This window comes from Chanos chanos, chromosome 16 (genome assembly GCF_902362185.1).
Source record: "Chanos chanos chromosome 16, fChaCha1.1, whole genome shotgun sequence".
NCBI classification, from domain to species: Eukaryota; Metazoa; Chordata; class Actinopteri; order Gonorynchiformes; family Chanidae; genus Chanos; species Chanos chanos.
Genome location: NC_044510.1, coordinates 5,991,858 through 6,006,870, shown reverse-complemented (window position 1 = coordinate 6,006,870; position 15,013 = coordinate 5,991,858). Strand labels below are relative to the sequence as shown.

At 39.8% G+C, this 15,013-nt stretch overlaps 2 protein-coding genes across 2 annotated transcripts; both read right to left on the bottom strand.

Moving 5' to 3' along the window:
* Nucleotides 1-6,140: 6,140 nt before the first annotated feature.
* LOC115829752 (toll-like receptor 13) lies at nucleotides 6,141-7,988 on the bottom strand. The gene is made up of 2 exons (XM_030793920.1): nucleotides 7,344-7,988; nucleotides 6,141-7,103 (listed from the first exon to the last, which is right to left on the bottom strand). The coding sequence occupies exons 1-2, from the start codon at nucleotides 7,986-7,988 to the stop codon at nucleotides 6,141-6,143; spliced, it is 1,608 nt and encodes a 535-aa protein (XP_030649780.1).
* A 4,464-nt stretch (nucleotides 7,989-12,452) lies between these two features.
* LOC115829751 (toll-like receptor 13) lies at nucleotides 12,453-14,786 on the bottom strand. The gene is made up of 3 exons (XM_030793919.1): nucleotides 14,733-14,786; nucleotides 13,656-14,096; nucleotides 12,453-13,415 (listed from the first exon to the last, which is right to left on the bottom strand). Exons 1-3 carry the CDS (start codon nucleotides 14,784-14,786, stop codon nucleotides 12,453-12,455), a joined length of 1,458 nt encoding a protein of 485 aa, XP_030649779.1.
* Nucleotides 14,787-15,013: the final 227 nt, after the last annotated feature.

Sequence of the window (15,013 nt, the reverse complement as noted above, 5' to 3'; positions counted from 1 at the left end):
ACACATGCATACACACATGCATGCCTATGGCACTGGGGGAATGGGAGCTTTGGAGAGGGATGCAGTAATGGTGGTGCTCTGTGGAAGGGCAGTCTGAAGAGGGCCCTCAGATTTGTGGTGGTCACATGCTTGTGGAAGAGAACTCTTTCAGGAGAAGGGGAGGATGCAGTAGAAAGTGCAAACAATGAGGACAATTTGCTGCGACCTGCACAAAACACGGATGTCCAAGGACAGCTTTATTCCAACTGTCTCCCAGGAGGAATGATATCTGTATGTGCATTTACGGGTGCTCTGTCTATTGGACTGGTGCTCAAGGTGCTGGTGTGGAGGTGCTCAGTGTAGTATGGGTCTGGTGCTGGGCAGGTTCTGCAGACTGGTTCTCAGCTTCCATTGAGGGAAGACAACACTGTTGGTCTCTGGGGGTCCAACAGGGTATAAGGCCTGGGCTCCTGGGTGGCTAGCAACAACTCTTCCCTGTGGACTACCCTGCTGGGGGTGCTCAGATGGAATCTGTGTGAGGGGAGGAACAAACATCAGATTCCTCTGTCATCTCTGCTTATTGCTCCCTGGGCTCACTCCTTTAAGGGACACAAGATCAATCCCTTAATTCGTTGCCAGCTGTGCCTCTTTAAATTTTGGTCAACCATGTGCTTTTGTTGTGGTTGTTACCTTTGCTGAGCGGCTGCTGTCCCCAAGTCTGGTGCTGAAAAAAGGGGGCCCCTTGACCAAGGCGCAGCCTTCACACATGCAGAACACCCTTAAACAGCACCTGGATGAGTCTGATGAAGTGTTAACAACACTCCCTCACATCCTTATTGCTGGGAAAGGGCAGGGGAATAATGCCAACCACAGACACAACCCCTCCACTCCTGGTAAATCAACAAAGAGCTGGGCCATGACAGCATGTACTTAGGCAGGGTTGGAGGGAACGCTGAAGCTACAAAGTTGGTCGCTGAACAAAATGCAGTTAAAAAGACTCTGATCAACACACTCTTTTTAAAAGAGCATCCATGTTCATATTTAGTTTGTTTGAGAGTTGAATTAAGAAAAAAAAAAAGCAGGTTTCCCATAAGTACATTAATGTGTTGTCGTTGATTGTTTATCCACGTAAGGGCAAATGTAGACCATGTTTCCATTTTTATGTTGGTTAGTCAGTAAAGCACGTACTGAGAATACTCCCCTGGACAAAGGGAGATCTACTACTTACTCTGAGTTAACTAACTCAGAGTTTTCACTATTCCACTTTCAGGTACACCTCCCTGGTGGAACTTAATCTGTTCAACATCACAAAATTTAGCACGGTTAAACAGATCGTGGATGTAGCCGATTGTCAAGCGACAACTGGAGGAGAGATTTTTCCACTTTGCAGTACACGAACTATTACATGTTTCACTTGTTGAGCGATTAAAAATTATACACTTTCCCTACATCTCTCTCTCTCTCTCTCTCTCTCTCTCTCTCGCTCTCTCTCTCATATATATATACAAACAAACTCTGCAGATCATCCAACCACACGTCTATGGCGCCACCATTAGGTCCACATCCTCACTCCTGTGCAGACGGTACACAATAGAATAACCTACGTATCATTATGATATAATTTGGCACAGTAATTTAAAATAAACCCTGTAACCATAAATGCTAAACGCGCCATTGTAAAGTGTGGACAAGCGATTAAGTAGTGTTTTTTTTTTTTCTTTCTTTTTTTTTTAATTGTAAAGCAATTCATAACACAAAAGGAACCATTTTGGTATCCCTAAAAAGCATAGCATGTTGCGGAAACAATTTGGCTTGAATTATTGATGATTTCTCAGTTACAAAAATGTGTTTAGACTCGTGTTATTAGATGATTTTTCCTTTTAAAAAAGTCATTTAGGCTCGTGTTATTAGATCATTTCTCTGTTTTAAAGGTTATTCAGCCTCGCGTTATTGGATGTTTTCTCAGTTTAAAAAGTTATTTAAAAATACCATAACCGAACTCTAATTATCTCACACTTCAAGGACTATACCCTCCCTGTAGGTAGAGGCGCCCTCAAAAGAGACAGCAACTTCACGTTTTCGAATCCGATAAAAACCCAGCAAGCGGTTCTCCTTATCTTTCGCAGTCATACAGTTGGAAGGAGAGCACGTTCAGGGGGGTTCGCGGAGCTTCCTCGACTAGTCCCCCCCACTACCTGGCCCCTACGAAGAATCGGCCAGTCTTTGTTCACTTGTACAGATAAAACAGGAAATTTATAAAACAGCAACACCAAACTGTATGTCTAAGGGGAGAATGACCTACTTACCGCTCGTGCCTGTGTTCTTAGTCGTGCACACACTGCAAAAGAGAAGTGCAAGCGTAAGCGCTCTGTGGGTGCATTTAGTATGTCCGTTGCAATACAGTATGTCTCACTGAAGGGAAGCTCTCTGTTATGGAAAGCCAGATGTTTCAAAATGATCTTCGGAAAACCACCTTATCATGAAGAATTTAACTGCATTAACATGTTCTCCAAGTAATATTAAAATTCGAATGTATTTGCATTTTTACAAATTGTACGCAGACACATGTAAGTGAAAATTATTATGTTGAAAATCAGGAGATGTACTCCTTGCATCTCATGTCCTAATGCTTTTAATTCATGAATAGCATGCATTCCAGCACTAAGGGACAGTAACTGCAAAACACAGAAGTATGTTCATCGTCATTTGAACTGTGCCACAGTATGCTTGAGGTGAGCTTTGTAATGAACTCCTGTCTACCCGCTCATCATTCATGATCTTACCGGCAGACAACTTCTGACAACATGCTGAATGATGAGCGGGTAGACAGGAGTTCATTTAGTGGCTCTTACTTACAGAGAATATGATTTCAACCTGGCATATGCAGACACTATCAGTCACATTACAAAGCTCACCTCAAGCATACTGTGGCACAGTTCAAATGACGATGAACATACTTCTGTGTTTTGCAGCTACTGTCCCTTAGTGCTGGAATGCTAACTCCACTGGCAGCCAGGAGGTAAGGGGTCGAAGTTTAGGATATTTGGGTTCGTCTGAGCATCCAGTGTTAAGGTCTTTGTGGAAGAGCTGAAGGTTGTGAGGGACTCAGCAGAACATGTAGCACTGGGCAACTGATTCCAGCATCAAGGAGACACACATGAAGAGAGTCCAGATTCAAGATTTCCTGCCTCACAATGGTGGTATCACGAAGTGCCACTGGACCGTAGTGGACAGGATGGAACATAGGCCCTGATGAATGACCCAATGTAGGAAGGTGCCACTCTTTTGGCTGCTCTCAAAGCAAGCACCAAGGACTTGAAACTGACTTGGACAAAAACAGAGATCAAGGGAGGTATGACAAATGTAAGTTTGGTTGATTGAAGACTAGACATACTGCTGCATCTCAGACAATCTTCAGTGGTTTAAGAGCACCCTGAAGGAGGTGATTCCAGATCTACACCTCCTCTCAGTATTATCTGATGCTCTTTCATCCTCTGAGTGTGAAGACAACCATGGATATCAACCATGTAGGAAGGGGTCTCTAAGTTGTTACACCCAGCTATTTTTTTTGTTGGTGTCTTGTGATTATTCATTAGTTTAGGCTTTGTTACTTGAAATGTGATTACTGAGAATTCCATTTATGGTATTATTTTTTAGTTTCTGCCCATCAGGTGTAATATTGAATGAGGAGGTGATTCAGCTGTAGTTTTGCATACACCTATGACTCTTTTTGACAACCAAAAAAACAAAAACAGAAAAAAGGTGCTTCAGAGGTCAGACAGAACATAATCAAGTCATCAGCATTTTTTCTTGCCTGGGTTGGATCCAAATGTTGGAGGTTTGTGATGTTTGGCACAAAAGAATACAGACGATTGAACTGATTCAGAGACAGAGTCTGTGAGAAAGCAGCTCGTGAATTCTAACTCAACCTTAGTAGATACTCACAGGAAACCAATGGTCAGCATCCCTCAAAAAGTTCTCAGATACAGATAAACTTTTCACAGAATTTCTGTTGTTGATTTACGTCCTACATACATACCAAGATATATGTAATCATCTCTGTTCCACTTACTGGAGGGTGAATGTACTGAAGACATGAATGTTTCGAAGAAAGTTAAGATAGTTTTGCTCTTCTCTTCAAAAGCAGCTATGCATGATCTCTGCTGTTTGTATGAGTCTATTTTCAGTTGAGCAATGATAAGAATATTTTTCTCTTCTTTCACTTCCCCAAATTAGTCTTCCTTTTCTACAGTAAAGTGGTTTGCTCTGTGTTTATAATATCATTGCTTCAACTTAAATTATGTTAGATCAACACTGTTTGCTATAACAAAGCTCAGACAAAATCCTTACCCTTTGAATTCATGAATGGCACTCACTAAGCACTCAGGAGAGGTAGTCATCAACCTAAAATGCCTGAAAATCTATAACAGAAATTAACAACTACAACTCAAACACAATGGAATGATCATGTATAGGCAACCTTAATTCCACAATTAAACATTAATTTAATTTAGTAAAAACAGTAATATTAAAGAACAAAGAAAGGGTAGGCAACTGACTACAAGGGCCTTAGTTTGTGTGTTTTTAAAAAAGTCAGTCTTTTGTCTAATGATCTGCAATGTGTGATTAAAGGGGACAATTAACGTCGACAGAATGATCTTAATAAATAAACCAGCTTATCTATAAACAACTATATGAATGAAATAGAAATTCAAAAATTGTAAACACAAATTTTTCAGTATTTCAGTACGATACCCATCCTGCCCTAAATGTGGTAATCCAATTATCTGAATTTCACAATGATCAAAATGCCATCGATACAGCTATTGAAATGTTGGTGTTGTTTACAAGATCCCATTGTTCAGCTCCAGAAATGACTTCTGACTAAATTTAAAAGGTGAAACTTTGGTCTTAGTCACATTCTACTGAATTACGAGGCGCTTCTATTTTTTTTTTTCTTGTCTAACAAAATATTCTTTTTGGAAAGTGGCTGTTTCAGCCCCTAATGGCCTGGAAAACAACGGGTACATTTTGGAAGCTGCCAACATAACTTTTGTTATTTGGGAGAAATTAAGAGTGGGAAATATGAGAGAAAATATTTTAATCAGGCTACTTTTAGCAGCAGTGTGAACATATCCTTTATGAGCCATCATTAGACATTAGTCATTTAAAGGTGTATTCTGGTGGCAGGGGTGGAGCTCCAATGATGTTTTGCCATCTTTGCCAAATTTAACATGGGTTCTCTTGTGGTATGTATGTTAGTGTCATACTGGCAGTAGGAGATTTGTAGGGGGAGGAGGGGCATGCCATCCCCCTTGTTAGCAAAATAACCAAATGCATTCCCCTTGTTAACCTGCCCTCCCCCTATATACTCTAAAGAGTAGTTTCAGTGACCACTGGGCCATCCCCCCTGTTAAAAAATAACAAATCACCCACTGTGTATGGCTAATTCATGCTGTATGTAAATGTTCTGTTATAGCTGTGATATTTCTTTTTGTAATTTTCATTCCCTCACTATAACTATGTTTCATATACTAGATATGTGCATAGCACTGTTCTTTTTTTTTTTTACGGAACTCCGATTACAGCCATCTCTGCAGCTCTTTAAAGACTGACATAAGTGCTTAGGTTCAGAGATTAAAAACAGAAAGCTTTATAAAAAGAACAATATCACATCACTGGTGGCAGTATTCTAGTTTATTTCTTTGATAAAAAAAAGTTCTCAACACTCACAATGTTGTGAAAGATCACATGGTAAAAGGAGCTTTTAATGATCTCTTAAGATACTGTACATGGAAATAAAAAAACCTGTAGAGCCTAACAGTGTGCAAGAACAACACTTTACAACAAATGAATCTGGGCAATACTACATACTGTCAAAAGCTAAATGTTCATTCATTCATTCATTATCTAAGAGATGCAATAAATATGGGTGGTTGAAAGCAAATTAGTGGGATGCCTATCCTTTCCATCATGGCTTTGAGACATCAGTTAAAAAGTTCACGTTCTTAAAACCAAAGCATGTTTCTTGTTGGCTTGAATTGCAAACATATCCTGCACCAGTATGAACAATAGCTGAACATTAAGAGTACAGGACAAAAAAAGTACTAGGGATGTCATCGTGTAACAGACATGAGTCAGAAATATCAATTTAAAAATGATTAAGTCTGAGGTGTTAGTTTGGCCCACAATCTGTCCCAGAATGCTTCACGCTGTGTGGGATCTTGTGGCCAGTCGATGTAGGTCCTGGTCTTTACCAGCCGGGCAAGCCTGTGATGTGCGGATAATTGGCGAGAAGGAATCTTTTCCAGAAAAACCAGGATAAGAATGTCTCGGCGTTCTGTCAGAAGGCGGTGGGTAGCCAGTTGCATTTCCAGAGAACACCAGTTGCTGCGAAGGAAGTTGCGGCTGACTAGACACAGGGTGCGGCGGCTCCTGTACAGGCTGTCTGTGATGTTCTCCACGATGTCTTTCCCTGGTTGGAAGTCTCTGGCGTGCAGGCAGAGTTGAAGGAAAGGAGGACCTCGCTGCTCCAGATTAGGCAGAAGTTCCTCCACAACCCAGGGCTCGTCCTTCCCACAGTAGGACACGAAAGCATCAAACTGATAGCGCCCCCTTTTGTTTCTGCGCATGGCCTCCTCCACCCAACCACGGGCAATGTAAAAGAAAGCCAACAGGTATTCACCAGCCAGTTTGTAGAGCAGTACCACCAACATGAAGAGCAGAAGCACAAGAGAGGTGGAGACGAAAAATAGAAATTCTAAATCCATAAAACAATGAGCATGAGTGTATTTAGAGAGGCTCTGGATCCCATCCTCATTTTTGCACACGATGGCTTTTGATAAATATACCTGGACTTGTCTCTGTTGTTTTACCCAATCACTAAGCCAAGCATTGTCACAACTGCAGACTAAACGTGGCTCAACCATGATAAGATATGAAAGGCTCCTTAGAGGGTCGAAGAAGCTCTCACTCACACTGAATTCATTATCTATTAGCAGATACAAAACTCTCAGTGATTGTAGATCTTTGCTCAGGTCTTTCTCCAGAGAGTGTATCCAACAGTGGGCGAGTGTGAGATTTTCCAGTCTGGTCAGATTGTGGAACATAATGCCGAGATGAGGCTGGAGAAAAAGATCCATATTCATGATGGTCAAGTTTCTCAAATGAACAAGCTGATTCAAGTCAGTTAAGTCCATCATTGTCTTGTGTGATGGTAAGAGGTCAAGTTGCTCTAAGGATTTGAAATACCCACCAGCAAAATGGGATTCACAGAGGAGCTGTTCTGTCTTAGCAGTAAGCTTGTGAACAGATTCAAAAAACGGTCTTTTACAGTCCTTAAAAGTGATAGACTGACCGAAAACATAAAGAGTGAGGGTTGTGTTCGGGACGTCATTGCCGCCAATGATCAGGGTCATGGGACGTCTGCCAGAGCTGATGGAGAGGTAAGTCAAATTTTCAGGAATGCCACCAAATACGTTAGTCAGATTTAGTTGGATCTCTGAGGACTCAGGGGAGGGAAAATTCAGGACCCCAAGGGTGACTTCTTTTATAGACCTCAAACTGACAAAGGACTGTGGCTCAATGGTCATCAGAGGATTTTCCTCAATCACCAGGGTTTCCAGTCTATACAGACCAACAAAATGTTGTGCTCCCAGCACAGAAATCTTATTGTGGCCAAGGTTTAATGTTTTCAGCCTGCTCATGTGCTGAAAAGCACCATCCTCAACGGTGGAAATATAATCATACCTCAAAGTTAGATGCTGAAGATTATATAAGCATGCTAAAGGTCTTGAACTGACATTCTCAAAGTTTCGGTTTGAAAGAGACAATGTCTTCAGCCACGTAAAAGCTTTGTGGTGAGTTTTACAAATGGCTGGAAAGTGATCTGTTTTTACATCAGCTGGACGTCCACATCTGGACACAGACAACTTAGAGAGTTTTCTCAAAACGCCAATGAATGTTAAATCCGTAAGTGGGGCCCCATTTTCCAAGCATTCAAGCTCCATTGTTTCCAGGGAACTACATCTTCTGAATGCAGACTCTGAATCATTCTTTAAGCCACGAAAAACTAAATGAATATATTTAACAGATAAATTAAATACAGTGTCACATATTAACTCAAAATCAGCCTCTGATTCATAAAAAGAAAGCTTTAAATAGTTCACTTCTCTGATATTAGACTGTTGGAATGTATCCTCTAGCCCATTAACCATTGGTATTACTAGACTTGAAAGTCTGTTGAAGTTTCTGAGGGCATCTTTATGTATTTCTTTTACAGAAGAGAAATAAAAGTGAACATCAACACCATCAAAGTCCATTCCTCTAAATATTTCAGTCCCACTGAACAATGTACAGTTTGTCTGTTTCAGTATTTGTATTTCTGAAGAGACCGACAATCTTTTGAGTGAGAAGCTTGCATTTGCCAAACGGCACCAAACCTCTGACAGATCCTTAAAGCCATTGATAATATCAAATGCAGTCAGCTTATTCATTCCACTAAATACATCTACTGCCATCGATGACAGCCAGCAATCACGTAAATTCAATGTCCTAAGGTTGGAGAGATCACTGAAAGTTTCACATGAAATAGATGAATTGAAGTGGTCGGAGCATTGTAAGAAAAGTGTCTGCAGATTTTGAAGACCTCTGAAAGCTCCAGGGAGCACAGATTTAAAATATCCATTGATTGTTAAAGTCCTCAGATTGGTAAATCTGGAAAAACCATTGGGATATAGTGTAGACTCCTTCTCCATAGACAGACAGAGAACTTGGACATGAGCAGGAACAGCAGCAAGGTCAAGCTCCACACTGAAGACATGCTCACAGCTTCCTGTTAGGTTATTGCGTGGACATTCTGTCCACCGATGTCCAAGAACAAAATCTTCATAGACAAAACACTTTCGCGACACCCAGCTGCAGGCACTGCTTATCAAAAAAGATATAAGAACAAACAAATAGAAGCCCTGATTCATTTCTCTCGAGATAAAAAAAAAACAGTTCTCCGATGGCTCAGGTGACTGGACAACTGAAATCAACAGATCAAAAATTTTCTCTTGCGTTAGCTGGAATCAAACGTTGCAATTCTCTGATATTTGGTGCGAGAATGCAAACTACCTGAACTGCCCTAGAGATGCAAAGAGGAACTCGTTATTGCTCTAACTCCCTCAGCCTTTGTAAACACCCTCAGGAAACCAATGGCCAACGTCACTTGAAAAGTTCTAAGACACAGCTGAAGCTTTCACAAACTTTCTGTTATCGATTTATTCTGTTATTGATTTCATTTAAACAACTTTACGTCATCACCTCATTTCTACTTATTTGAGGATGTCTACATTGAAGGGTACATCAATATTTTGAAGAGAATTTAGAATATTTTTATTGTTTTTCTTTGAAAAAGTTTTGCATGATTTCCGCTATAGCAGAAGGTATGTGCGGTACAGTAAAGGCAAGATGATTTCTTTCATTCTTCCTCTCTCACTTCCTCAATTCTTTCTTCCTTTTACACTCTGCTGTGGTGTTCTGTGTGTGCATAATTTTAGTATATTCAATTTATCTGATGGTCAGATCGAATCAACGCTCTTAGCTAAAACAAAGTTCAGATCAATAGTGAATATTAAACTGTCAGTCATACAGGCCTTCATAAAATTCTGAGCAAAACATATAGCACTATGCAAAAGAATTTTTTTAAATATGAATTTCAAGTGATGAATTCATCATGATTCCAGTATCGAGCAATTTTAAATTTACCAAATAAGTACTGTCAATTTTACTTTTATTAATGTATCAAGCTTGGTGTAAGAAATACCAGTTCATGTAGATAATATATTCAAGTTCATTATTAAGAAAAGCATAAGCTGTCACCCTCATGCTATGAAGTCTGGGAAATGTGATGTTTCCATGTTACAAGAGAAGGGCTATTTAGATTCAAATCTGACAAGAATTTTCTCCCAAGTAAACTGGCTGTGGAAATGGTAGCAATTTGGGACATCATTTCAGAAGGGTACAATGACCACACTGTATTTCTAAGTCTAACACTCAACGTTTTCTCACAAGCAAATTGGCAAACTTTGGATGCTACAACAATACAACTTAATGGATTAAAAAGGCCTCAGCATTTATTTATGTCACAAACTGGAGTTTATTTTCAAAAAGTTCAACCAGGGAATACAGAGACCAGAAACAAGACAGGAAAAGGATACACAGTGTGATGTCAAGGCACAGGATACAGAACAAGAATAACAGCAGCTTCTCAAATTAGAAGCACGATATAAACATTAGATAGGGTCCATTCTGCAAAAAGGGATCAGAACAAAACCAAGGGTATTCTTACAAACTGAAAGGAAGGGTAGTTAACAAAACCCAGTGCAAAACATCATTGAATAATGCAACTGATGAGTGGGCCGGCAACACAGAGCATGGAATGGTTGGAGCAGAGGGGGGTGGAGATGAGGTCGTTACAATTAATTACATTTTGGTCAGGGAAAATGCATACTCGGTATCTGTGAGTATCAAATGGTTGCACAAAGAAAAGAGAAACAGTGTCTCTTGGAGGTCACAAAAAATAGGTCAGAAAAATCTTCACACAACCACCATACTAATTTTAAAAAATCTGATATTTCCATCTGATGTCTTTTCAGTGTTAGTTAGGAATTTCTGATCTATGAAAGCATCCTTTTTAAATTCACAGTCCTTAAGTGTTTTGTGTTTTAAGCGTTTCTTATCTTTCAGCAGTTTAATATGAGTTAGTTGGAATGCAGCATAAGTTAAAGGTTTGTTCTTAAGGCACAATGAATAAACTCAGTCCAGTTTAACTGGCGGATGCTAATCACAGAAAATGCTAGTTGGACCCTTCTCCCTTGTTCTTAGTTGTTTTTGTTTGTTGGTTTGTTTTTTTTCAGAGTTGCACTAAAGAACTTCCAATTTAGTGATACAAGAAAATTTTGTATCACAAGTTATCAACGTTTCTGAAATAAAACATCACAAAACCCAAAAAATAATAGAGGACCCTTCTTGAAAACTGTTGGAATAAAATTTTAATATTTTCATTGATATTCAATTACGTGTATTTCTTTTCTTTTCTTTTCTTTTTTATTTTGTTTAGTTTTATTTGATCATTCTCTAGCCCTGCGATGGACTGGCGACCTGTGCAGGGTGTTTCCCTGCTTTAGACCCAATGAACGCTGGGATAGGCTCCAGCATCTCCTGCGACACTAATTAGGATAAGCGGCTTAGAAAATGAGCAAATGAATGATATTATTCTTTTCGTTGTTCTTCCTACATCTGTAATAGTTGACCAGTTAAGCATTCATATTAAACTTTAATGCCATTTGGTAAAGCAACTACTCAAAGTCTCGGTTTTTGATAAACTCTGTTAAATTATTTGCTTTTTATATAAATAATTCAAAATACAAAGAGAGAGATCTTAAGATAGAGATAAGAAATACACAGATGATTTTACTCAGTGTCTAATGGAGAGAGCACAAGTTATTTTAAGCAGAGGCATTAAAAATTGAGGAAATAAGATATAAACTAAGCCGTTTATAAACAACCATATAAAACGTATACTGTGATGGAAACTGCATGAAAATATTGAATCCCTTCTGCTCGAATTGAGCTGTGGGGTTACAGAACAGAAGCAATGATCTGAATTAGAATTTTTATATATAATACTGATACACAAATTGAAATGTTGATATTATTTATAGTATCTCTTACTCACTGCGAGAAACGGCCTTTTTTTCATTTTAGGTTTAAAGAGTGTAACTGTGGCCTCATTCACACTTCAGGGAATTCAAAAGTGATTCTAAAGCCCTTTTTAGTCTGACTTAATATGCATTTTTCTAAGTGACCTGTGGTCAGTTTCAGTGTGAACCAACTATCATGCTCTAATGGCCTGCAGGTACTAATGAACACACCTGTGTCATGATTTTAGAGGCCATCCTCATAATGTTTGTTGCAGAAAGTTTACACTTTGAGGTAAGGGGGGAAAATCATAATTAGGCCACTTTTACCTGCATTGTGAACATATCCTTTATGTACCAATATCACTGTTTTAAAAGTGAATTATGGTGACCGCCATCAGAAAAGTTCTCACTGTTCACAGCGTAACAAATGGTCACAAGGAAAAATGGTGCTTGAACTGATTTCTATAACATACCTGGACATAAAAATATTTGTGAAGCCTGAACAATATGCAAGCACAATAGCCGACCACATGCTGTCAAACAATAAATGTTCAAAAATGCATAGCTGGAAACAAACAAATGGGATGCCTTGCCTTTCCATCATGGCCCTGAGAAGTCTCTTGAAATTTTTTTCATTTTTATGGAAAAGTTAGGCTGAATTAAGCAGCACATCAGTGTTGCACAAGTTGGTTGACAAATAAACACAAAGTGTACAGGACAACAAATATGTGGGATATCACTCAGTAACAGAAATGTATCAACAGCCCTCATTCAAAAGAAAAAAAATTAAACTTGAGGTGCTAGTTTGGCCCACAATCTGTCCCAGAATGCTTCACGCTGCGTGGGATCTTGTGGCCAGTTGATGTAGGTCCTGGTCTTTACCAGCCGGGCAAGCCTGTGATGTGCGGATAATTGGCGAGAAGGAATCTTTTCCAGAAAAACCAGGATAAGAATGTCTCGGCGTTCTGTCAGAAGGCGGTGCGTAGCCAGTTGCATTTCCAGAGAACACCAGTTGCTGCGAAGGAAGTTGCGGCTGACTAGACACAGGGTGCGGCGGCTCCTGTACAGGCTGTCTGTGATGTTCTCCACGATGTCTTTCCCTGGTTGGAAGTCTCTGGCGTGTAGGCAGAGTCGAAGGAAAGGAGGACCTCGCTGCTCCAGATTAGGCAGAAGTTCCTCCACAACCCAGGGCTCGTCCTTCCCACAGTAGGAGACAAAAGCATCAAACTGATAGCGCCCCCTTTCGTTTCTGCGCATGGCCTCCTCCACCCAACCACGAGCAATGTAAAAGAAAGCCAACAGGTATTCACCAGCCAGTTTGTAGAGCAGCACCACCAACATGAAGAGCAGAAGCACAAGAGAGGTGGAGACGAAAAATAGAAATTCTAAATCCATAAAACAATGAGCATGAGTGTATTTAGAGAAGCTCTGGATCCCATCCTCATTTTTGCACACGATGGCTTTTGATAAATATACCTGGACTTGTCTCTGTTGTTTTACCCAATCACTAAGCCAAGCATTGTCACAACTGCAGACTAAACGTGGCTCAACCATGATAAGATATGAAAGGCTCCTTAGAGGGTCAAAAAAGCTCTCACTCATACTGAATTCATTATCTATTAGCAGATACAAAACTCTCAGTGATTGAAGATCTTTGCTCAGGTCTTTCTCCAGAGAGTGTATCCAACAGTGGATGAGTGTGAGATTTTCCAGTCTGGTCAGATTGTGGAACATAATGTCGAGATGAGGCTGGAGAAAAAGATCCATATTCATGATGGTCAAGTTTCTCAAATGAACAAGCTGATTCAAGTCAGTTAAGTCCATCATTGTCTTGTGTGACGGTAAGAGGTCAAGTTGCTCTAAGGATTTGAAATACCCACCAGCAAAATGGGATTCACAGAGGAGCTGTTCTGTCTTAGCAGTAAGCTTGTGAACAGATTCAAAAAACGGTCTTTTACAGTCTTTAAAAGTGATAGACTGACCGAAAACATAAAGAGTGAGGGTTGTGTTCGGGACATCATTGCCGCCAATGATCAGGGTCATGGGACGAATGCCAGAGCTGATGGAGAGGTAAGTCAAATTTTCAGGAATGCCACCAAATACGTTAGTCAGATTTAGTTGGATCTCTGAGGACTCAGGGGAGGGAAAATTCAGGACCCCGAGGGTGACTTCTTTTATAGACCTCAAACTGACAAAGGACTGTGGCTCAATGGTCATCAGAGGATTTTCCTCAATCACCAGGGTTTCCAGGCTATACAGACCAACAAAATGTTGTGCTCCCAGCACAGAAATCTTATTGTGGCCAAGGTTTAATGTTTTCAGCCTGCTCATGTGCTGAAAAGCACCATCCTCAATGGTGGAAATATAATCATACCTCAAAGTTAGATGCTGAAGATTATATAAGCATGCTAAAGGTCTTGAACTGACATTCTTAAAGTTTCGGTTTGAAAGAGACAATGTCTTCAACCACGTAAAAGCTTTGTGGTGAGGTTTACAAATGATTGGAAAGTGATCTGTTTTTACATCAGTTAGACATCCACTTCTGGACACAGACAACTTAGAGAGATTTCTCAAAACACCAGTGAATGTTAAATCCGTAAGTGGGGCCCCATTGTCCCAGCATTCAAGCTCCATTGTTTCCAGGGAACTACATCTTCTGAATGCAGACTCTGAATCATTCTTTAAGTCACGAAAAACTAAATGAATATATTTAACAGATAAATTAAATACAGTGTCACATATTAACTCAAAATCAGCCTCCGATTCATGAAAAAAAAGCTTTAAATAGTTCACTTCTCTGATATCAGACTGTTGGAATGTATCCTCTAGCCCATTAACCATTGGTATTACTAGACTTGAAAGTCTGTTGAAGTTTCTGAGGGCATCTTTATGTATTTCTTTTACAGAAGAGAAATAAAAGTGAACATCAACACCATCAAAGTCCATTCCTCTAAATATTTCAGTCCCACTGAACAATGTACAGTTTGTCTGTTTCAGTATTTGTATTTCTGAAGAGACCGACAATCTTTTGAGTGAGAAGCTTGCATTTGCCAAACGGCACCAAACCTCTGACAGATCCTTAAAGCCATTGATAATATCAAATGCAGTCAGCTTATTCATTCCACTAAATACATCTACTGCCATCGATGACAGCCAGCAATCACGTAAATTCAATGTCCTAAGGTTGGAGAGATCACTGAAAGTTTCACATGAAATAGATGAATTGAAGTGGTCGGAGCATTGTAAGAAAAGTGTCTGCAGATTTTGAAGACCTCTGAAAGCTCCAGGGAGCACAGATTTAAAATATCCATTGATTGTTAAAGTCCTCAGATTGGTAAATCTGGAAA